This window comes from Paramormyrops kingsleyae, chromosome 3 (genome assembly GCF_048594095.1).
Source record: "Paramormyrops kingsleyae isolate MSU_618 chromosome 3, PKINGS_0.4, whole genome shotgun sequence".
Lineage (NCBI taxonomy): Eukaryota > Metazoa > Chordata > Actinopteri > Osteoglossiformes > Mormyridae > Paramormyrops > Paramormyrops kingsleyae.
Window position 1 is genome coordinate 19726679 of NC_132799.1, and position 22831 is coordinate 19749509.

The 22831-nt window shown below is 37.1% G+C and overlaps 1 protein-coding gene across 3 annotated transcripts; it reads right to left on the reverse strand.

Moving 5' to 3' along the window:
* Positions 1-624: 624 nt before the first annotated feature.
* Positions 625-22680, reverse strand: pitx3 (paired-like homeodomain 3). 3 transcript variants are annotated; one of them, XM_072709788.1, is made up of 4 exons: positions 22662-22680; positions 12404-12530; positions 7990-8195; positions 625-1988 (listed from the first exon to the last, which is right to left on the reverse strand). In XM_072709788.1, exons 2-4 carry the CDS (start codon positions 12510-12512, stop codon positions 1422-1424), a joined length of 882 nt encoding a protein of 293 aa, XP_072565889.1. In that variant the 5' UTR covers positions 12513-12530; positions 22662-22680; the 3' UTR covers positions 625-1421. The 3 variants fall into 3 exon arrangements, with proteins under 3 accessions (XP_072565889.1, XP_023658759.1, XP_023658769.1); XM_023802991.2 differs by lacking the exon at positions 22662-22680 and adding an exon at positions 22133-22336; XM_023803001.2 differs by lacking the exon at positions 22662-22680 and adding an exon at positions 19325-19343.
* Positions 22681-22831: the final 151 nt, after the last annotated feature.

Consider the following 22831-nt stretch of genomic DNA (forward strand, 5'->3'; position numbering starts at 1 on the left):
GACAATTAATTGAATAGTGTGCTAACTTTTTAAGGATAACATGATGTATGATGGCAGACATGCTGAAAAGTATGCCTTGGTCTTTCTGCCTTTGGCTTTTATCCCTCAGTGACACTTTGTGTGCTTACATTATGTTTATGCAGCCAAGAGAATTCCAAGGCTCCAAGGTACTAAGAGTGTTTCCCTGTGATGAGATAACACATTGGGCTATCTACAGCAGTGTAGGTCACATGTATCAGTGACCGGCCAGAGTATGCCAGTCCATTATGTCAGGTTTCAGTAGCACTAAGCCACCATAGCAGTTGTTTTGATGTTATGGAGACCATTTTTCCGGTTCCCACAAGGGAAATGGAATTTTATAAAAAAAAATATGAGTGCAATCAAGAACTTAAAAATGTCAAAAGTCTTTTTTTTTTGGTTACTTGGGGTTAAGGTTGTCATTGTTGAGATTAGGTTTCTTCCCATAGAAATGAATGGATGGTCCCCTAAAGACAGGAATACAAACGTGTATGTATGTGTGCAGATGCGTGTGTGTGATAGATAACTCTACTGAGGTCAGGGACCAGAAATAAAGACATCAGGAGGCCTGGTGACTTCTTCAGTAGTATTTTGAAATACATGTGCTATTAATAAAACAGATGTCTTATCTTTTAATGAGACAAAACAGACTACACCAGGAAAAGCATATTTTATGACAACTGCACTCTTACATACATTTTTACAGCCGTGTACTCCCTCTTGGTAACACCACACAAATCTGTATATTGAATGGCTTTAGTTACTTATTTAAGGTCTGATGTGGAAAATGGCGTTTGTTTCTTTCTGTGGATTCGGTTTCAGAGGACAGTCCTTGGCAACATTCCTCTTTCCCTCTCAGTCACCTTTGACCAACTCAGGCAAATGGAAGTCACAACAAAGATCAAAATCCCTAACGGATGCACTCAGAGTATGTCAGTCTAGCTTCTGCTCTTGAAGAACATGCTTTTTCATCTTCAGAGTACTACTATATATACTTTATATCACATAGAAAACAAAGGAGTCCATTATATACATTGACTAGGCCATGGTATAACCAAAGGTCCCCTTTACATGGTTACAGTGGTGAAGGCACTCATGCCTACGTTGGCCACTAGCATCGTTAAATCATTCACTGTCTGGCCAGTTCACTCTAGTCATTTTAGCAGATATTGTTTAGCAATCCTTTGTATCGGTTGGTCAGGCCAACAACGGTATCTTTTCGTTGAATTCCTTTGCAGTATGGTCCATCAGGATTCAGGCTTTGTGAAGAAGCCTATTTTTATTGTATGCATCGCCTTTAAACAAACAAATAAAGAAACAAACAAATGTGTTGTTAACCATTCCATGTTGACGTGTGGTTACTCAAAGTCAGTGATCATAGCTGGAGAGGCTGGTGGAATTCTTCATACTGGCCGGTCCACTGCATACTGACAGGGGCTGAGGTTGGACACTGGGTTTTGCACAGTTGGGTATGCAAAGTTGGCATGCTGCTTGGCCTTGAGCCGCAGGCTAGCTAGGCTGGAGTTGCATGTGTCCCGGTACATGTATGGGCTGGCTGCCGCTGCGGCATACGGGCAGGCACTGGCAGACACGGCAGAGTTCAGCGAGGGGCTGTTCAGGTTATTCAGATTGCCCAGGTTGTTGAGGCCAGAACCTGGAACGCCAGCCACAGCCGAGGGCACCATTGAGGACGCCATGTTCATGGAGGAGATGGAGCTGGGCGGGGAAAACATGGGCTGTGAGGACAGAGGGCTGACGTTCACGGAATTAAAGAAGGGGAAACTCTTAGCAGAGAGCGGGCTGCTGGCCAGGCCCTTAGTGGCCCAGTTATTGTAGGAGTAGCCTGAATACATGTCGTCATAGGGCTGCATGAGTCCATTGAACTGGGTGCCAAAGCCGTTTTTGCAGAGCTCAGCCTGCTGGTTCCGCTCTCTCTTCCTCCACTTGGCACGACGATTCTTAAACCATACCTGATGAAAGAAATGTAACAGCACACTCAGCCACAGACCCCAATGGTGGAAATCAGTCTTATTTTCATTCTTCGTAATGGCATATTTCAAGGCAAAGCACTTTTTCTTGCTTTAAAATCCTTTCGAACTTTCATTTTACTGTTGAACAGGAGACACGGATTATAAGTAAGGGTTGATGCAAGACAAGTTATGCATCATATGTTTTTTTTAAATACAGAGTTATGGAGGTGAAGAACCGCCTGATGCAGAGTGCATTTTATATCAATAATAAAGTTATCTACCGATATTAATCTGATGATTCGTTGAGTAATATAATCTAGTATAATTAGCATGAGGCTGGAATCAACCAGCCATTGCAGGATGCACTCAGTCACACATTTGGTCCCGTTTTACTTAATTTGCATGTTTTTGGACATTGGAAGAAAACCGGAGGATTTGCAAGAAAATCACAAATACAAAGGATGAACATGCAAACTACATACGGAAAGCGGGGGGTTGCAGTGTAAGATGCGTGATGTTGATATCGGCATGGCTTTTTATGCACGTGTGATCGGCACATTGCAAGGACCGCGACAGTCTGGTTCAAACCATCAATATGTTGTGCGGAAACTTTTACTCAGTCACTGGAAACAAAACTTAGCAAGCTTTGCAATTTTAATGATGGTTCCTGTTCAAAATAATTTTGCATATCATCCACAAATCATGATCATACGATCATTCTCATCCTTGGTGGTGGACTCACTCATAGACCGTGTGGCGTGCTTCTAAGAAATTAAAGATGAGTGAAGATTGAAGAGTGATTTGTTGGCACAACTCACGACAACACCAACTTATTTGACAGGCTCTATTGATAGACCATAAAACTTCCGTTTGGCTATATAGTTAATTTTCAATACTTAAAACTTAAAATATCGCAATTGGAACCTTTGCTTTAGTAGCAATTATTTTGACACACGGTTGTAGAAAATAGCCTAAATTAAGCAAAATAATTTAAGTGAATGCAATGACAAAGACATGCTAGGCTACTCCAAGAGGCCAAATAGCACATATCTACGGGTAACCTTGCATTATTAGGCAAGTCCGTGAAACTCAAACATCTCCTTTTATGATGTATTTGTATTGCGGTCTGTTCTGTGGTTATATTTCATTTATGCTTTGCAATACTAACAAAGGACTGCATTTTCATTCACTTTTAATGTGAAGTGCTTCCACACAACTGATGCTTTCACTCTTTATTTGAACCCTCAACCACTAGGCACCATCTTCCTTCCGCCATTTTTCGAAGTACTTGAGAAGGAAATTTTTAATCGATGCTTTTTAGTAATCGAGTACTCGAATTTAATTGAGGAATCGCAACAGCACTAGAGCATTTAAAAACCTGGCTTATACGCAGGTACCTAAAGATATTATTTTTATGTTTACAAGCCAAAAATGCATTTATTAGTTGAACTACTTTCCTCTGCCAGTAATTAAACATTTTTCGTTAAGTCAATGTGTTTTCTACATCTGAAATTGTAACATTAGTTAGTATTAAGGTTATGATATGAGACATTGATTTAGTATTGTGATTTACCTGGCTGGGACGACATGTGAGGCTATAACAGAACCCCCTTACCTGTCTTATTTGCAATTTCATCACAGATTTGTTCTCTAAAATGTGATTCCCTCACCTACATGATGTCTGGGATGAAGATGGAGCAGATCTTTGCAGAAAATAAACTTGTTATATTGCACTTGTATATATTACACTTGGGAATGGTGAACATGGTGGCTTATTTTCAATATGCCAGGCATTTTCACTGTGATAATCTTTCAATAAAAAGAAAAGTGTTACAGCAAAGTGGTATCACAAGAAACCATTGATTTACAGCAAAGTGGTATCACAAGTGAGATATTACTGTACAGCTAAAATAATTCCTTTTTCTGTTCTGGATCATTGAAACTGTTGTCACTGTCAGCAGTGTGGCACCATACCCTGTGTTACACTACACTGCACCTCATGGCTAATGATGTCAGTGCTGCTTCTTCTGCTAGTTTTTGCTTTACACTCTCACTGGACCAACATCCATTGGTAATAGGACTTATGGCTGTTCATCATCTCAGGAGTCCCACAGTTTCATAGGGTCAATGCAAGTGTGAACCAAAGAGCCAAGGGCTATAAAACGGCAGTCTGAACAACAAACAATCAATCAAAGCTGGTTCTTGCTGACGTGCACTCAGCGCAAAGACTACTGTTAAAAAAAAAAAAAAGTTCACTACAAACTCTAAACCAATTATTAATCTAACTTATTGAATATGGTTGCATTAAAACTAAAGTCATTTAAATTATGAGCTCCTTCTGAAAGAAATGTCAAGTGAAAGCAGTTTGTCAATTTTAAGATCCTATTTTTAGAGGGAATAAAGGGGATTAAAGTTATAATGACAAATGTAAAATGAAGACATTTAATTCAGTTCCCTTGGGTGAGGCTGAGGGTAGTGATTGTTATTTCTAATCTCCGAGTACACATTTAGGCAAAGGGGTAGTCTTCTGATTTTTGTGCAATCCAAGTAAAAATATATGGCTTCTATACATGACTGAGTCATTTCTCTGCTAACTGAATAATACACTGGTACAAAGAAGCACTGGAGCTAAATTAACTGTGTTTGAAACAAGCCTTATGTTTATGGTCTGTACTAGATAAATGGTTGATCTGAAAGTTATGTTACACAACTGTGGAATCACATCTGACCACATATTAACGTGATGACATATAAAGCAAAAATCAATGTACAGGATACTAATCTGTGCATTTTTGAAATTCAATATCAATATGTAGAACTGTTTCTTAAATGTCAGACTTTACATTTGTTAAATACAATATTTACCGCCATATACAGCTCTGGAAAAAAATTAAGAGACCACTCTATATTTTCAAACAAATCAGCATTTTTGAATCCAGGTTTAATGTTGGTTCGGCTGGCAGAAGGCTACGCTGTGCAGCAGGTTGCTTTCAAGTTAAAAAATTTGAAGACAGCAGTACACAAGAATAAGGTGAAGCAGGAGACACTGGGAACGACCAGAAACCAGCCAGGTATAGGGCAGAAGTCACCTTTCTAATGGCAGAGATGACGTCAACTTATCTGACAGTTTCTCATCAATCGAACGATGACATCAAGTGACCTTCAAAAGGAATAGAAAACATTAAGTGCAGGTGTGAAGTGCACTGCTAGGACAGTTTGTATCAGGCTCCTAGAAGCAGGACTGAAATCCCACAAAGCAAAGAAGAAGCCATTTGTCAATGAGAAGCAGGGAAGAACCAGGCTGCAGTTTGCAAAATATATATTATTCACAGATACACACCCAGAAATTATTGAAACAAAAAATGTTCTCATTTTTTTCCAGAGCTGTATGAATTTCAATTCTCAGGTAATAGTTTTTTAGAAGCTGGTTGTGACCTTTATAATTTATAAGATGGCTATTTTTATATGAATGCACTGCATTATCAATCATTTTTGCAGATGAGATTTTTTACACCAGTGAAAGTCTCTTTAAACAGTTACGATTGTAATGTTGACTTCTTACCACAAGAGGTAGCCAATGAGGCAACTTTTTACTACAATAATAAAATGTATTTTGTAATTGTACCCGCATCAATAAATTGCAGACTAGATTTTGTAATTAATTATTAATCCTCCTTTCACAATAATGTTGGGGATAATTGTGTTTATTTGTTGTTCAATTTCTTTTGAAATATCCTCAATTCTCATCTACTCTGTTCAGCCAATAAAAGCAATACATCATGTCAGTAAAAAAAATTATAGATTAAAACCATTACCTTGTACAGTTATCAATGTTGTACAGATATATTAGCTATGAGGAACAAAGGAAGATTGTTGTGGGGGTGTAAATCAGTTACACTATAGTTCATTTTCACTATAGTACATTTTCAGTACAGCGGGGGTAAAACAAACAAAACAAATTGCTTCTTTTATTTATTTCTTTAAACAGCATTTTACTGGGGGTGGTATGGTGTGCAGTGATTAGTATTGTCGTCTCACACCTATGGGACCTGGATTCAAATCTTTGCCGGGGTTCCATGTGTGTGGAGTTTGCACGTTCTCCCTGTGTTGTTGTGGGGTTTCCTCCAAGTACTCTAGTTTCTCCCCACAGTCCAAGAAAATAATGCTGAGGCTAATTGGAGTTCCCAAATTGCTGATAGGTGTGCATGTGTGAGTGAGTGGGGTGTGAGTGTGCCTTGTGAAGGGTTGGCACCCTGTCCTGGGTTGTTCCCTGCCTTGTTTCTGTAGCCTCTGGGATAAGCTCCAGACCCCCCCATGACCCTGCATAGGACAAGCAGTTTCAGAAAATGGACGGATGGACAGACAGTGATTTACTTAAGTATGACTGTATTAATAACAAACTAAAATTTACTTAAAAGTCAAGAATATATTATGTCAATTGAATATAAATAAATTAAACATCCATTAATTAAAGTGCACATTTAGAAAATTAACTGTACGTGATCTGTATTGTATTCATAGCAGCTTTTAGCTTCGTATTCAAACTATGCAACACAAATATTGTCTCAAAAAACAAAATAAACATCCATTATGGTGCATCTTTTTAAAAAATACCTGTGCTGTACTTGTATTCACATTAACAACTTCCAGGTTCACATTAGGATGTATGCCCACAAGCATAGCGCCGCGGCTTCATCTGCCCCTTTCCAAATGTTACTTGGGGGAAACGCACAAACACACAAAGGTTCTGCATTTTCTGCATTCCTTCGGTACATATGCATACCGAACCGAAAGACCTGTACCAAAAATTTCCGGTAAAAAACGAGTACTGTCACACTCCTACTGTTGACTGATAACATTCTTCATCTTTGTGGGTCTTTGTTTTGTATTTTGCAGTTCCCCACTTCCCTTGCGAACAGCAAATTAAAAATATGTTTTGAATGATTCTTTCAATGGCAGTCTTTGAAGCAAACATTGAGTCATTTAATTAACTGCTTTATTTCTTTCAGTTGTAGATAAATCTACTTCCTCAATTTTAAATGCAGGGTTTATCCAGTCAGGATTAATATGCAACTTGATAAGTATGGAAAGCCTACTCAATTGACAATAGGAATTCAGAATCCTGCATTGTGTCGTCCTTTCAAAATAACAACTGAGACTTTAGTTATGTGACCTTTTATCTGGCCAACATAAATCTGATCCATCAGTTGTCAGGCAGACGGTGATTGCATTGTCCTCCACCACAATATTTTCCCCTGCTTCATGGAGCAGGTGTGCCCAAACCTCAGAACTGTAGGGGACTATTTCTGCTCACCATAGAAGGCTCAGAACATCACTCAAAAGTGCACTGGCACAAAAAGCATCCACTGCTGGTTTTACATCTGTAGCATGGCCAGGTTGGTTTGTTTTTTTTTTTAATGCAAATAACAGATTTTCACTTTTTATGGTTTGCGTTTCCACACAAATATAGTTTTACATCAGAATTAATCAGTTGCACATGTGCTGTATGCTTGATGAAAATCTATCCCTGATAAGAAAACAAACTGACTTTTAGTGATGGGTAAACTGGGGAAATGATGCACTTCTGCTATAATGTATTTCATTACTGTAAAGAAAAGGGATTTTGTCTGGTTGTTAGGTGGCCTAGAGCAGGCTTAATGGGCTTTTATTTTGGTGATGATTTTCCCCAAGGTAACTGGATCTTCTTGTCTTTGCAGTAACCAGTCTGACAACATTGTGACCCTCATCAAGAAAAGTAACACAGAAGCCTAAGTTTGAATCTAAACTAGTTTTTAGTTCCAATTAAATTAAAAACAGAATTTCACCCTGTAAACAGCAATAAAGTTAGCTTAACACATAGCTTTTTAATTTTAGAAATGTGGAAGAATATGAATCTTGCATTATTTGCTTGGTCTTGCAAACCGAAACCTTACTTGATGGTGGTTATGCACTTTAAGCGGGCCTAAATTATATCTTCATATTGCCAGTCTACTCAGCTTACCCTGACTCTGGCCTCCGTAAGGTTCGTCCACACTGCAATCTCCTCCCTGGTGCTCATGTCGGGGTAGCGGTTCCTCTGAAAGGTGGCTTCCAGCTCCTGTAACTGCTGGCTGGTGAAGTGTGTTCGCTGTCTCCGCTGCTTCTTCTTCAACGACCCGTCCTCAGCGTTTGATTCGTCCGTCTGATTCTGGTGGGATTTTTCGGTGTCTTCACAAATAAACGGATTTATTAAAAAAAAATTATAAATGCCGTCACATTTTGGATCCTTTGTCTACTTTTTACTGTTAGGTGGGAATGGGGAAGAGTGTATAAATGAAAAATCACACCTTTGACGCATGCAGCTAGCAGATTAACCAATCGCTAAACTAGTAACCTAAGGTTACTTATCAAGATTTTCATTCTTGGAATGGGGTGTACATTTGTAATTGAATGCAGTAGGACATATGTAGTCTGTCCCATGGATGCAAACAATTTGAGAAATTTACAACACTGACAGATTTTTCCCTATAAGACGAGTGAAAATAATCAATAATCCTAGATGCCCAAACAAGGCTGGAGTAAACACCTCGGCCAAACGGCAAATGTTATGTCTGTGAAAGGCCTATCTCTCCTGATCCGAGCTCTGCAAATTGAAGACCCCACAGAAGGAGCTAAATTACTTCAGCACCTAATCCAGGGGATCAGGCATTTTTGACAGGATAGGTTTTGCACTGTTTGGCAGAGGCTTAGCCCTTCTGGATGAGTTATAAGCGATTCGCGAGTTTAGATGGCTCTTAGGGGCCACCTGAAAGACCGATAACGTGCATGCCCTGGTTGTTATCGCCCGATAAACACTCTGACTCAGCATGGCCTTGAGCCAAACTGTTTGTTCATGTAATTTTTATTTAGCATAGCAGGAAATAAAAGCATATTATGTACAGATAACTGTCTTAATGGAGGATTGATAATACTATTTTGATAACTCCTGAAAGATTTCATAATTTTAAATGCTGTATATGGAACAAACCCTGCACCTGATTTTAAACGACGCATATGGAGGCAGGAACCTATACATTTTTACAAGTGAATGCAATAATTTACATAGGCCTATGTTAGTTAAGCGAAATATGCCGAAAACATTTATGATAGGCCTGTTATTTATTTCTCATACGAATGTGCGTCCCAGTAGCCTATGAACATAAAAATAATTTTTATTAGGGCTATTACCGATGGAAAAACAGTAATTTCAAGTAGTTTTAGGTAAATGCGTTCTTTTTAAAGTTATTAGATTATCAGACTGTCGTCTTTGTCATTTTGATTTCCTTGGTTAAAAAAAAATCCTTGTTAAATTGATAGGTAATTTGTTTGGTTTGTTATTTTTGGTAGCATTAACAAATTAATAATCTGACAAACTGCGCAGCAGTGAACACCCACGCGTGTCCGAGTAAACTTTATTTATACATGTGATTCGGTCCCTGTTCTAAGAAACGCGGGAAGGAGTTTTTCTGGTAAGATTCAAATCATTCAATAAGTCTGCTACCCGTGCTGGTGTGTAGAATTGTGGGACAAATTATATATTGCAAATTAATATACATTTTAAATAAACGCATTTGTGGAAACAAAGAAAATGGGCTGCAGGGAAAGTAAATGCAGTAGTTAGATATGCTGTGTTTTTAGGAACTATATAACGTATTAGGATCGATTCAGAATAAATTGAAATTGCATTTAATTTATTCTAAACGCAAAGTGCTGTATGTAGGAGTTCCATCTTTATCTTGTAGTCGTTTCATAAATGTTAGGTATAAATGTACAAAATGTTATATAAAATGGTCTTTAGATCGTATGCAACCCCAGTCTGGACTGTCGACCTTGCTTGAACATCACCTGAAGTATTATTTTCCCAGTAAACCACTATACAGATGATTATGCACAGGTGACAACTGGAACACATTGTTAATTAAAGTAAATACATACGTTTCCAGACAAATTTCTTCGATAAAGTGAATAGGCCTACCTCGCTTCCTCTTGCCAATCAGATATATAGAGCTTGTTATAAAGTGTTTTGACTGACATACTACGATGTTCTCGGCTCTGAATGTCTGACGGCTCGTTAGAAGTCGATTTACGAGCGCAGACCACGCGGTCAATCTCAGCTGGTTGTAATTAAATCTTAATTTATCAGCCTGCGCCTATGATCCCGGTGTGTGGCAATATATTTTCAGGCTCGAGCTGCAGTGGGGAATCCCTGGACTCTAAATGTTATGCTGATCTTGTGTAATTTTAGCACTTTATATTAAAATAGTTTGCATTAAAATTTACTTGACATAAAATTTACATTAAATAATCGCCAAGTCATGACTGATTATCAGATCTCCTGCTATATTGTGACATAGGCCTATAGATCTGTTTTTTATTCATGCAAGATATATGACAAACAGTGTTTACAAATAAGTGTCACTATTTAATTTATTTCGACCAGTAGCCTATATATTTTCCTTTGTCCATGTAATACTACACTGCACGGCCCACAGGTGGCACACCTGCTGACAATGGCTCTGCTATTTGTTTCTTATGTTTTAAACAACTAAACCGAAGTATTTTGATGGACAGTAGTTTTACTGAATTTGTTTTTTTCCTTAGCCAAATAACGCACATTTGACATCCTGTCTTTAAAGGACACTTACTTACATCAATTACAGCATCAAATATTTTACCCGCCCTTAATATTTAAAAACCAACAAGTACAATACAGTTGAACTTAACCTGTACTGACCTTTCGGTAACGAGAGTTATATACAGACAGCTAGTTTCGCATATGCCTGTACTTTCAAGTTATTGGAGATTCAATCTATTCTCCCGGGACTGGAGACCTTTAAAACCAATAAAACTCGCACCTGATTTAGAAGCTTATCTCACTAAACTACGGAAATTAGAGAAAATATCTTAACTACCTTGGAAACCTTTTTTATTGCCCCATAATATTTTGCTTCTGCACCTCGTTATCATTCCATGTCGCTTATATCTAATCCCCAGTGCACATTCCCACATTCCCATGAAGCTGGCGAGCACATTTATAACAGTTCTTTTTGTACTCAGTTTACATTAGTCACACGTCTAAGGTTTGAAGGCGTCGTTTGGTTCTATGAAATGTCATCAGTTAGTTCGCAGGAACATTATAAATGTTTGCTCTTTCCCCTTTCGACTCAATTTGTCTTGTAGACAGACAGTTTTACAGGCGGAAGATGTGATTTGGCAGTCATATGGGAAGAAGTCACAATGAGGTCCGTAGCCACCTCGCTTCTCTGAGTGAATACATAGCGCATCGTGTATACATATAGGCCAATAATAAACTGCATTAGGCTACTGCACAATTTGTGAGATGGCCTAGACTTCATTTCTTCAGAGCAAGGGAGCTGTTTTATAGTGGATACATTGCAACTATGTTGTGCACACATATATCCGAAGCAGAGTTATGGTAAAGCATTGAAGTCTACTCAAATTTACACAAATTTAAAGACTGTATATTGGCATTTGATAAAATGAAATCAATAGATTTGTTTCTGTTATTCATCATAAATTCCTCATTCGTCATAAAAATCATTTACATTTTTTAGAAGTTTGAAATGGAAATTGCCACTAATTTACCAAAGGTCAAAGCATTGCGTGATATTGTAATATCATACCCTGCTGCAGGCAAGTAATATAGACAAAGTTTTGGAGATTGGCATATGGATATACCCGCCATTTGATGGTTCGTTAATTCTGGTCAAGCGTCATCCATGAGCTGAGTACGAATACTTAATCAACCTTTCACGACTCTGGTCACTTTAAAAATGCTCAGCATCTTCCATGAAGTCTATTTATTATTCCGTTTTAATTAATACCTATGACTGTATTTGTTTAATGCAGGATATACCATGTTTAGGAATTCCAGAAACGTAATTTGTCGGGTAAATTGTGTAGCCTGATTTTTTTTTTTTACGTTACTGAAATACATACAGCTTATTTTGGGGAAGCCCCGTTATAAATTCATAAAGTTACTTATTGCATTATTTCCATGTATAATATTATGATACTTGTATCAAGTGGTTGTATTTCAGATTTATTTGTATGAAGCTAAGTGGGACGCTACCCAGCTCATTTCTACACAAATGATCCGTAATAAACATGTTTGAAAAGCAAAGCCTGAAGATGACAGTCCTACAAGGATACCAATTTAAAGTGTCTCTCATTATTTAGAGTCCTCCAATAATAATTATTATTATTAGTGGTAGTAGTAGTAGTAGTAGTAGTAGTAGTGTACTTGTTACTGTTGCTAATATATAGCTAATGATCCCTGTCGGATAAAGAGTAGCCTAGCAGTGTAGTCATTTCAAGTAGCCACAGTGTAGTGTCCAGTATAAATCCAGTATAACAGTCTTGGCTGGAGTACTGACCGCTGTTTTCCTGGCCCTTGCATCCCTGGTCATGCTGGGGGGTTCCAGTGTCTGAGAGTGACAGCGCTGGGCTGCGGGTCTCGCTGTCAGTCAGCAGGTTAAAATCCATAACCCTGACCGCCAGGCTCTGTGGACAGCAAAGCAATGTTTTCAGTGTCTGTGTGAAACAGCACAGAGTGACAGGGTGCAAAGCCGAGACACTGGATAGGCCAGTCTATGAAATCAGCGCGGTTGATTCGGCTGAGGAAGTGTGTATGATCAACAGGGTTAAATCAGTCCTGAGAGAGGCTATATGATAAGTACAGTTCAATCAGATCAGAGGACGTACGTATCATCAGCCGAGCTGGTTGCCAGTGAGGGACTGTATATGACTAGCACAGTTAAGTCAACTGAAGGGACATGTACGCTTATTAGTTAAACCAGCTCTGATGTTCTTGCCAGTTTTTCTCTGTAGTTTGCACAATGAGTCAGACACATATATTAACCTTCCGGCTTCAATTTCCCACTCTAATTCACCTTGACAGTGTTTCTAATTATGGGGTAATTTGTTATTGGCAGGTGTCAGACCCACTGCCCATAATCTGCCCCTGAAGTGAGTGACGTACCTTTATTCAACAACTCTGAATGCTCACATTTCATTTGCAAGTGATGGTTTCTCATTTATTCACAGTATTATATTATATAAACTTTAGTCATTGAGCGGAAAAGAACAGCATTTCAGAGAATATGAATGGTATATATGCACAGTTTTAAGCAATCATGGACGAAAGTAGATATTTAAATTTTTGTACAGGCGATATATCATTGTCTCAGTGGTTATAGGCCCAACATGGGCCTAATCTCGAATACTGATGTAATTTTGTTTGCTTTCTGACTGCCCATGTGGTCGTAGGATGTGGCCTTCAAGACAGCACGTGCTTTTATGCATGAAGAGGTGTCCCCACAGTCTCCAGAATCAGCCATTTAAATATCATTATCCAAACTATTTGTTTTCTCTCTAATCCCTCCATTTCATTAAACATTTAGAAATATCTGGCCTACAGTCACAGTAATTAGCTTTATTATTATTATTATTATTATTATTATTATTATTATTATTATTATTATTATTATTATTGCTGTTGTTGTTTTGAGATGCTAAAATGAACAAATGACCAGCAAGTCATTCAAAAATCTAGCAGTGAGGTCTTCTGACCAAAAAACGTCTTTATTATAGTCTCCATGACTTCGACGATTTTAAAATGATTTTTTGCGGATTACAAAGGATTACGTACATTAAGGGGTAAAAAATGGCGTTATTTATCATTCTGATAAACAGAAAGTCATAAATAGCTACTTTTTTGTATATGTCAAGAATTAGGTATGCGTGTGTACTATTTCTATCGTTCGTGGTACGGTATGACATACAGGTGACACTTCAAAGTAAAATAGCATCATCACTATCGTAAACGCAGCTGATACGTAACGGAGCCTAAAATAACAGGTCGTTTATTTATGTAACCGCAGTTAACACCTCTAAGATACGGGGACACACACTCATTTAAAGCTTCTTAAGATTTATTATGCCGAGGCCAGGAGTGAGACCCCTATCCCAGTAACTCTATCTGAATTACACCAAGACACACCGAAACAACGCGTATACTAGCAAATTGCAATATAACCATGTGTAACGGCGTTGTCAAACAACACGCCTACCTGGCGCTCCGTTCCTGTCCCTTAATAACAACGAATAAATAGTTTTCTTGGCAGATTAATAAAAAAAAATTAAATTGAGCTAAAAAAAGAAATGACGATATTTCCCCGCTTCTGTCCAGAGCATTTTAATATGTTGTCGTTCTACACAGCCATCTTAAATTTCAACAGTCGTTTAAAATTATATGGTACAGCAATTAATAATAATCTCTGCGTATGTCTTGTAAAGCTCTGTAACACTGCTAGTAAAGAATATGTTACTATCGAATAATAGCCCTATTTTAAAATATTTAATTCAATAAAACAATTCCTCACTTCTACTGTATCATTTGGATTAATATAAGCATATGTATGATGTTTAGAAAAAAAATAACGCTATACATATATTACTATTTGTTACTATATTTTAATTTTTACAATTTGTAAAAGACATATGGCCCTTTCCCCAGAACTAAGTTGAATTTAAAAACTTGACGCAAGTAAAACGTCATTGAACAAAGGGATCTGTATGTCAGTTCAGCAAAAAAAAAGATAATTATATCACTGAGGAGTGTATTCACAAACACGTCGTTCATACGCCAAGGTATTTATTTATTTATTGTCGGAATATTAATCTTGATTTAAACTGAATTATTAACTGAATTATTAAAGGATTGATTTTTCAAGGTTACAGGCGATGCTACAAAATAAAAACGTGTATCCAGCGGATGCGAGATTCTCACAGAAATTTGAACTTAGTCCAGTGCTTTTAGTGGGCCAGTAATCACCGGTATGTAGTATCAGTACAATCTGACTTTTTTCTGAGTTCCGAGAACGTTTCCTGCGTACTTGCACGTCTCATAGTCTACCGGTAATGAATAACGAGATAAATACTGGTACCTGTTTTTTCACACTTCAAGCACTGACTTGTCGTTTACTGGTGTAACAAATATTCATCTATAATTTAATTGATTGTTTATAAAGGTTATGATTAAATTGGCCTATAATACTATCTTTTCAGTACAGTAATACGACAATAGGTATTTTATAGACGCAAGAATCAAAACAACGTCAGTTACCTGAAAGTTGAACGGTATATGAGTAATGACCAAACATCGGAGACTGAAAAAGCTATCTAAAGTGAAATTAATTTCGTGAAAAATAGATAAGGTGTGATTAGATGAGAGATGAGATTAATTTAGTATTGTCATCGTGCTCAAATTGTGTTATGAACTAGAATGAAAATGTCAGTTGCGCAAAACCCAATTTCTGCATAACTGAAGGTACAAAATTATAAGAAGCACCGCAATTATACTCTGCTTGGTTCATCTTCATTTGTCAAAATCAAACCCGGGTCCGAGAGAGAGCCCTAAGTCTCCAAGGTAAGAAAATGGAGCAGCCCTCCAATAGAAAGTGTGCTGGGCTTGAACAAAATAAGGAGGTGAACGTATTAATGGTATTGCTTATTTTGTGTTTATCCACGCATTATAAAGGTTGTCAAAAGCCCTTTCCAGTAATAATACTGTATTATACCCTGAATATACCATCATTAGAAAAGCAAAACAATGATCTATACATTTCTGGGTGCCACTTTAGAGTAAGGCTCCCTTTTGCCACTTGTAAATGGTAGTAACTCATTAATAAAAAGAAAACTGTTATAACTTGTTTAAAATTGTGTATAATAATTTACGAAGTGTTACAACCTAACTAATAACCAGATTATAAACCATTCATAAACCCTTTATATGGGTAGCCTTATTGTAAAGTGGCATCCATTTCTGATGGAGTCGTTAATAATCATAATTCCTCGTTCGTTAATACTTTCTTTTATCTTTGTATCAGTATCGATATTAGATTTATAAAATGAAACCAAGATTCAGTCTCACAGACACACACACACACACGTCAGGGGTAAAACAATTCTAAAACAAACAGTTCCAGTCCAATACGTTATCTATGGCTTTGCTCTCTAATAAAGTAACAGGGAGGAGCGTCGCGCTATTACCTCGTTACGCAGTTTGATTTCACCGACATACGCGGAAATGCTTTGATTTATAAGCCAATATTTAACATAAACACAACGTAAAACTGACAATTTTCACTAAATGTGTATTAATGGGTATAAACAAATATAAAAAATATATATTAAAAAAGCTTCGCAAGTAGTTAACCAGTTACCAGAAGTTACAAATAATTCAACTGAAAAAATATGGTTTGCACAAAACTGTAGTCTTATATCTTTGGGTTATTAATTTGATCTCTTGTATCAATTAACGCTTAATATAAACGGTAGTATTTGCATTTAACATACATCGTTCGTTAAAGACAATTTAGATTTATACTTTAAAATGAGCAGCCTCCTTTAATGAGATGTATCAGAACTGACTGAGGCAGTGATCCCGAAGATCATATTTTTTTCCAGTCTTGTGTAAGCGCATCATCCAGAGCAAATGAAAAAATACACACAGGAAGTGTTATGCACTTTCATACGAGTGTGACTGGATTAAATAAAGTAAAACTGCTGTTTCAGTACTCCATTTATCATAGCAAGTTAAATTCTTTAGGGCTAATATTTACAAGCAAATCGACAGCTTTGTGGCAGATCCTGGATACTTTTGTTTATCTAACAGGAGCAGTAAACAAACATCTTACACAGGGACTGCTTTGGCTTTTCACGCTGTTCCCATTGCTTGATGCCTGACTAACTGTGCTGCAGAATAAATACTGTTATAAAACACAAATTATGATTTTTGACATGTACTATAGATGTTGTCTGTCTCTTATTGTGATGCAATAAATTAGCAATTTAGGAAAGCTTGATAAAGATTCAAACCCTAATTTCAGCAAAAAAATATATAACAATGCAGATTCAAAATGACACAATTTATTTTAAGTAGTTTGAATCTGTTACATAATGCTATATCCCATGATGCCGTTTAGCTGGATCCCAAGTTACTCTTGTGCTGTACCACCAAACTCACTTTATTTTTTTAAAAAGTCGTTATTGTGCGTGTGCTTAGGAAGTGACATAGGTGCAACAGCAATGGGGTTCCATTGATATTGCTATTAAGTATGCAGTGTGGTGAAGGCTGCAAAGGCTTATATCTGCACCATGGGAGCACCATTCCATTTCACAGCCCAAATCATTCTGAAAGAGAATGCAGGCAACTTCTGAGCAGGAAGTGAAGCTGTTAACATTGATAACTAGCTATTAGGAAACCTGTCAAAGGGATGACCTGCAGTTTAACCCTGCAGGCGTCCTGGTTACACCTGCAGCTGCACATTTTTTCAACACACAAGGTCAGCGGGGCCTATTACAGCAGGCCATCTTAAGGTGGTACCACATGAAACAGCAAACACCTTAACTGCAGACGATATGATGATACCTGAATATACAAGCTGTTTGACATTATTATTATTATTATTATTATTATTATTTAACTATATGTAACTATAAATATCAAACTTTAAAAATCTGTTATTGTCAACTTAAGACATGATGCATATAGGGTAATATACTATATGGTGAAATTTCATTCACTATGGACAATGTACAAATGTGAAAGTAATAAACAGAATATAGATACTGAGACATATAATCAGTATAAACCAGACATTTTAAGACAGGAGTATTAAGACATAGACCAGAAATACATTGAAAATTAAGGTGTACATTTAGTAACGTTTTTTGTCTTATATTACACAGCAAGGAAATCTTAGATTTCAGCGCAAATTATTTAAAATCACATTAGAATCAAATTACAATCAAATTAGATATAATTTTAGTTAATATCTATTTTTTGGCTTACGCTACAATGACTTTCGAATACATTTTATTTAAAGTATTGCCCAGGCGTTGTACGTATTTTTGTGTGTATTTTTGCTACTGTTTTTTTCTGGATTTACTAGAATATTCTTACACAGCTTCCTAAACTGCGAACAAATTATTCTGGAGCCCTTTTAGGAATTATATTGATTATTGACGGAGTATATGTGCGTGTATATGTGTGTGTGTGTATGTGTGTGTGCGTGCGTCGCGCGATTATGTGTGAAGACAGGGTGAAATGAACCAAGATTTGATTTTGTCTCTGTCGGCTACACGTTGTAATGAAATCTGCTCGAATCCTAACATCTGTTAAATCACTACAAATGTGTTTTAACGGAAACAAAAAAACTGGAGCTTAGTTCTGAGGTTCTCATATATATGAAGCCGCCATCCTTTTATTTTTTGGGAGGCAGAAGAATCCATCTGCTGGCTGGCCTGAAGTGTACTGCTTACTTTTCCTTGGGTTCAAGCATTATGTCTGGAATTATTCATAAACGCGTCGCGAATTAATTCATTGGATTAAGAGTTGATTAAGATGTGTGTCACTTTGCTGTCTGAGAATTTATTAAGGACCTCCTTGAGAAGGCGGCAGATGGAATTTCTGCTCAGTGTTTGAAGATGTTAATTTTTCCTCCTCTTACACCAATTTGCATACGATTGCGTGTGTCAGAGAGAGATTTTTCATTTATTTTATGCGCCGTATAAACACGTTGTATGGATTCCACCCCTTGCGTTTCTGTTCTTGCGCAAACCTGGAAATCCAATCACAGACAGATTTTATATGGATATATACATTTTTGATCCATTTGTATTTAAATATGCCTAAATAACAGACCTGTTTATAATGAATTACCATATTTCATGGATATTGTGTTTTTCATAGCGAAGTAGTTCGCTTATTATATGGAGCCATGTTACATGTAATTAACGTTTAATAATGTTTTTGCTACATTCTTTAAAATACCGAATAGCATTAGATACATTAATCACAAAATTCGAAGACGACTTTTCTGTTTTGTTAGTTGTGTATAAAATTTAACTGGAAACAAATTGGCCAACCAACAAAGTCATTTTATTCGTTTAGTTTTTAAGTTAACAATAAGCGAATGAAATATTTTTAGTGGAAAAACCTTGCCAGTTTGTTCCTATTTATATAATTAGTAAAAGAACTGGGATTATATATATACATTTATAGAAGAGAAACGAAATTAACATGGTGAGACGGGTGGGGTACACAGAGAAACAAATTAGACCACACGAATAAAAAAAATCTGACTCGTACAAACATTTTTAAGAATTACCTAGGTCCTGTATTCATTGTAGTTACCGTTTTACCCCCTTTTAATCAGATATATTCTTCAGTATTCACGAGCGCAAGCCTATCATGTGTTGATTAAAATTGGGATAATTCAGTAATACATTACCTGTATTTCAGGATTTACATCAGGACAAGGGAAACTCCCTGGCGCCCGCTACCAATCTATAGCATATACACATAAACTTAAATCAACGACACGGAAATCAATAATAATAATAATAATAATAATAATAATAATAATAATAACGTTATTTCATTCTTAGTCACATAATTATGCAATCTATGGCGCCTGAAACAAGAAGGGATATTGTCATTTTGAGTAGTCGAGTCTGCTATGAATGACGTCCCAGCATATAGTTAAAAGAGAGGCCTATTTGTGGAAATAAACGGACTAAGGTATGACATCAGGAGATGTAGTCCTAATGTTTGCCTTGCCAAAGGAATTTCTGTCCACTGCCTCCGGTTTATGATGTTTGCTTAACCATAACGTGTACAGTGGCACTCTTTTATTTTGTTTCCTGTGTTACTAAGACTTTTGTCCAAACCGCGACAAGGGACTGAACTGTCAAATAAACACCATGAAAAGAATCATCGTTAATTCAAGGGGGGATTCTACATAGACATATTCTTCAATTATTTTACAGGCGTATTGACCTACCTTGCTATTTAATCTAAATGTGTAATAATAGGCCTACCTATTATTCGCGTCTTTGTTTTGTTCTATGTATAACCCACAGAATTCAGTCTTAACAGAGCTTTTACTGTTTCTTTGGTGCCGTGATTACATTTTTCCAACCGTGTTATTTTAAATGTAATGGCATTTTAATTTACGTAAAACATTACTTCCGTTTTAATTTTTAACAAAAGTGTAAATAAAAACCGCCCCGTTGTTTTGGTGTTTGGCAAGGCCAGAGAAATTGCTTAAATAAATTTGAATCCGTTGCATGCACGTGTCTGGCAAAAATGGATGTTTCGAGCTAAATGCACTCCGATTGCGAATACTAGTCACAAGGCACTGGGCGTCGTGTTTATATTTTCCTTAAAAGTATATATCCAATATTTACATTTGCTGCTTGGAAATCGAACTGTTTATAATTTGCAAGATACACACTAAAACACAGGGCAAAAGTAGCCTATTTAACTAACCTCAAAATATCGAATACGTACTGAACTACTAAATATTCTTTAAAGAAACTTTTAGATTTGAAAACCACAAAAAGTAAATGTAGCTTTTAAATCGTTAAGAAAGAAGCATACCGTCTATCTTCGAACAGAAGCCATGTAATAGGCCCATCTGGAAACTGTTCATAAGTGTTTTATACGATACTATCAGAGTAGAGTTAAAAGCAAATATTCTACGAAAAACACTTTTTCTTAATAGTAGCCTACATTTCATGCCTGCGCATTACTAACTCCAGATATAATATATAATCAAATATATAAATCGTTTATGTGGTTTTGCCTATTATTCAATTGCTATTCGACCTATTAGAAATGAAGACTACTTGTGCATTTTTGTATGTAGCTATGTGTTGTATTGTTATACACAATAAAAAAAAATTTTAGTCTTTTAAAGCTCGTTTTCCTGTGACACCGTGTTTTTATTGTAATGTTTTAAATGGTACTTAGAAATGTGTTACACACAGACACACACACATATAATATAATATAATATAATATAATATAATATAATATAATATATTAAAAGCGGTGAGAAGGAGGGAACTGGTAGTTCTGTTTTTCACACAGTAGCTAGTCTCCTGTGGCTCCGGAGCACCTGCTACATATCAGTTTAGAGCAGATCCTCAAAAGTCTTACCTCTACAATGCTCTTTGCCGGCGGCTTTACAAACACACACAAACACACACACACACAAAACTACGCGTCGCGGTCTCAGGAAAACCAAGAATGCGATTCGATTAAATATGTGCAGGAAGCACTAAGTTACATTCCTAACAAAAGCACAGCACGGCTTTGCTGTTACACAGGTCTAAGACTGACGACCGTTTATCCAGTCTAGGATAGTATCCTCTTCCACAACTGTGTGTACTGCTGGAAACTTAGTCGCCTCTGAATGTAGGCCTACGACATGGTGAAAGTACTTAACTCGCCAGGATGTCCGTATAGTATATGCCTGACACTTTTAGATTTACGTGGGTCTTTTTATATTCCACTTAAATGGTCATAAAAGTTCCTTCTTAAAATATAAAGTCTTAAGGCTAAAAGTCCGAACTGGTACACGAAATGTTTAAATTATCGCCCAAGAATTTGCATATCTTTACCCTACTAGGTACCGGAAATCTAAATGGACCAAAGAGCTTGAACCGGGAGCGAACCGCACGGAAACCGTGTGATCATATCATATTACACACACACACAAACATTTTTTTTTATTATTTCTAAAATTCATATGAAATAATTAGTGCATAACAGTGCCCTTTGTCACTTTTGATCAGTTCAACCCTGGCATCAGTCGAGTGGCCTACTTCTTTAATCTCCGCATACACTGCTATACGGACTTTATTGTACTATTAAAACATTGTTTATCTGACAGTGAATGCAATGGAAATGCATTGTCCACTTTTAAAATAATTAATCGCTTGAGGTAATGCAAGTAAATTAGCAAAAGTTATACTTCACCCGCAAGACGCACACACAAACCTGCCAGAATACGGCCGATGATTAAGGAACACATTTCATTAGGCTACTGATGCTTAAAAAATTATTCGAATTAGTTGACCAATTCGGCAGTGCATTATGTGAGCACACAAAATGGTTGGTAACAGCATAGTTAAGGTGTAGCCTACATATCTGATGAAGCACAAAATAACGTTCTTCTAATTTTCACCGTCTTTCGCTGAAAATGGACAAATATCCACAGTAAGCGTTTGATAGTGACAGTCTAGTAACTTACGTTAAATCCGAGTTAGAATAATCCTCGTAAACGATAAGACTTGTAGTTATAAGGCTGTCCGGTACAGTTGATGGTGTCGGAAAGTTCCCTTTTCGGTTATAAAAGAAAATATAATCTGGACAGTTTCCTTCTTTCGCTGTTGCCTGGCATAAAGACAGCCGAAGAGTGAGACCCTAAGAGATCCCCATGCAGAGGGGTTTGACTTTATGCTAAATATCTTGTGCGACAGGTTCGTCGGAGAGAAGGACTGCCCACTTCACGGCTCTCACTTACCCCACACCCCGCTCTCTTACCCCGCTTTTCTTTGCAGCCGTCCGTTGTTACTGAGCTGTTCTTAGGACAATTGGCGAGATATTCACTACTCGGTTTATTGAGGCGACTATGCGTGGGATACCTCACATCTGTAATTTCAGGTACCCTGACCGCCAATTTGACCTGTCCTATTCATTGTGATTTACGAATTTAAACTACTGTGTGATTTTAATGCCAAAAGACATACGATTGTTAAATATAGACAGAGCAATCCTACCTATGAATGCTGAAGACGGGGATCGCTTTCAAATTCGTCGAAATAATATCCAAAGGGAAACAAAGAGAGAGTACTGTTACAGAGCACCCCGGTGATCCCCCAGTAGGGGCCAGTTACACACACATGTATGCAGCTGTGCGAGAGAGGACAAGGTCGCGATCATTTTCCTG

What these genes read in the sequence shown, in the direction of transcription:
- pitx3 (XM_072709788.1), bottom strand. Translation starts at nt 12,512, where the DNA reads ATGGATTTTAACCTGCTGACTGACAGCGAGACCCGCAGCCCAGCGCTG. An exon ending in CAAGGGCCAGGAAAACAGCG is followed by an intron (nt 8,196 to 12,403) that starts GTCAGTACTCCA and finishes TTATTTGTGAAG; the next exon opens with ACACCGAAAAATCCCACCAG. An exon ending in TTACGGAGGCCAGAGTCAGG is followed by an intron (nt 1,989 to 7,989) that starts GTAAGCTGAGTA and finishes TTCTTTCATCAG; the next exon opens with GTATGGTTTAAGAATCGTCG.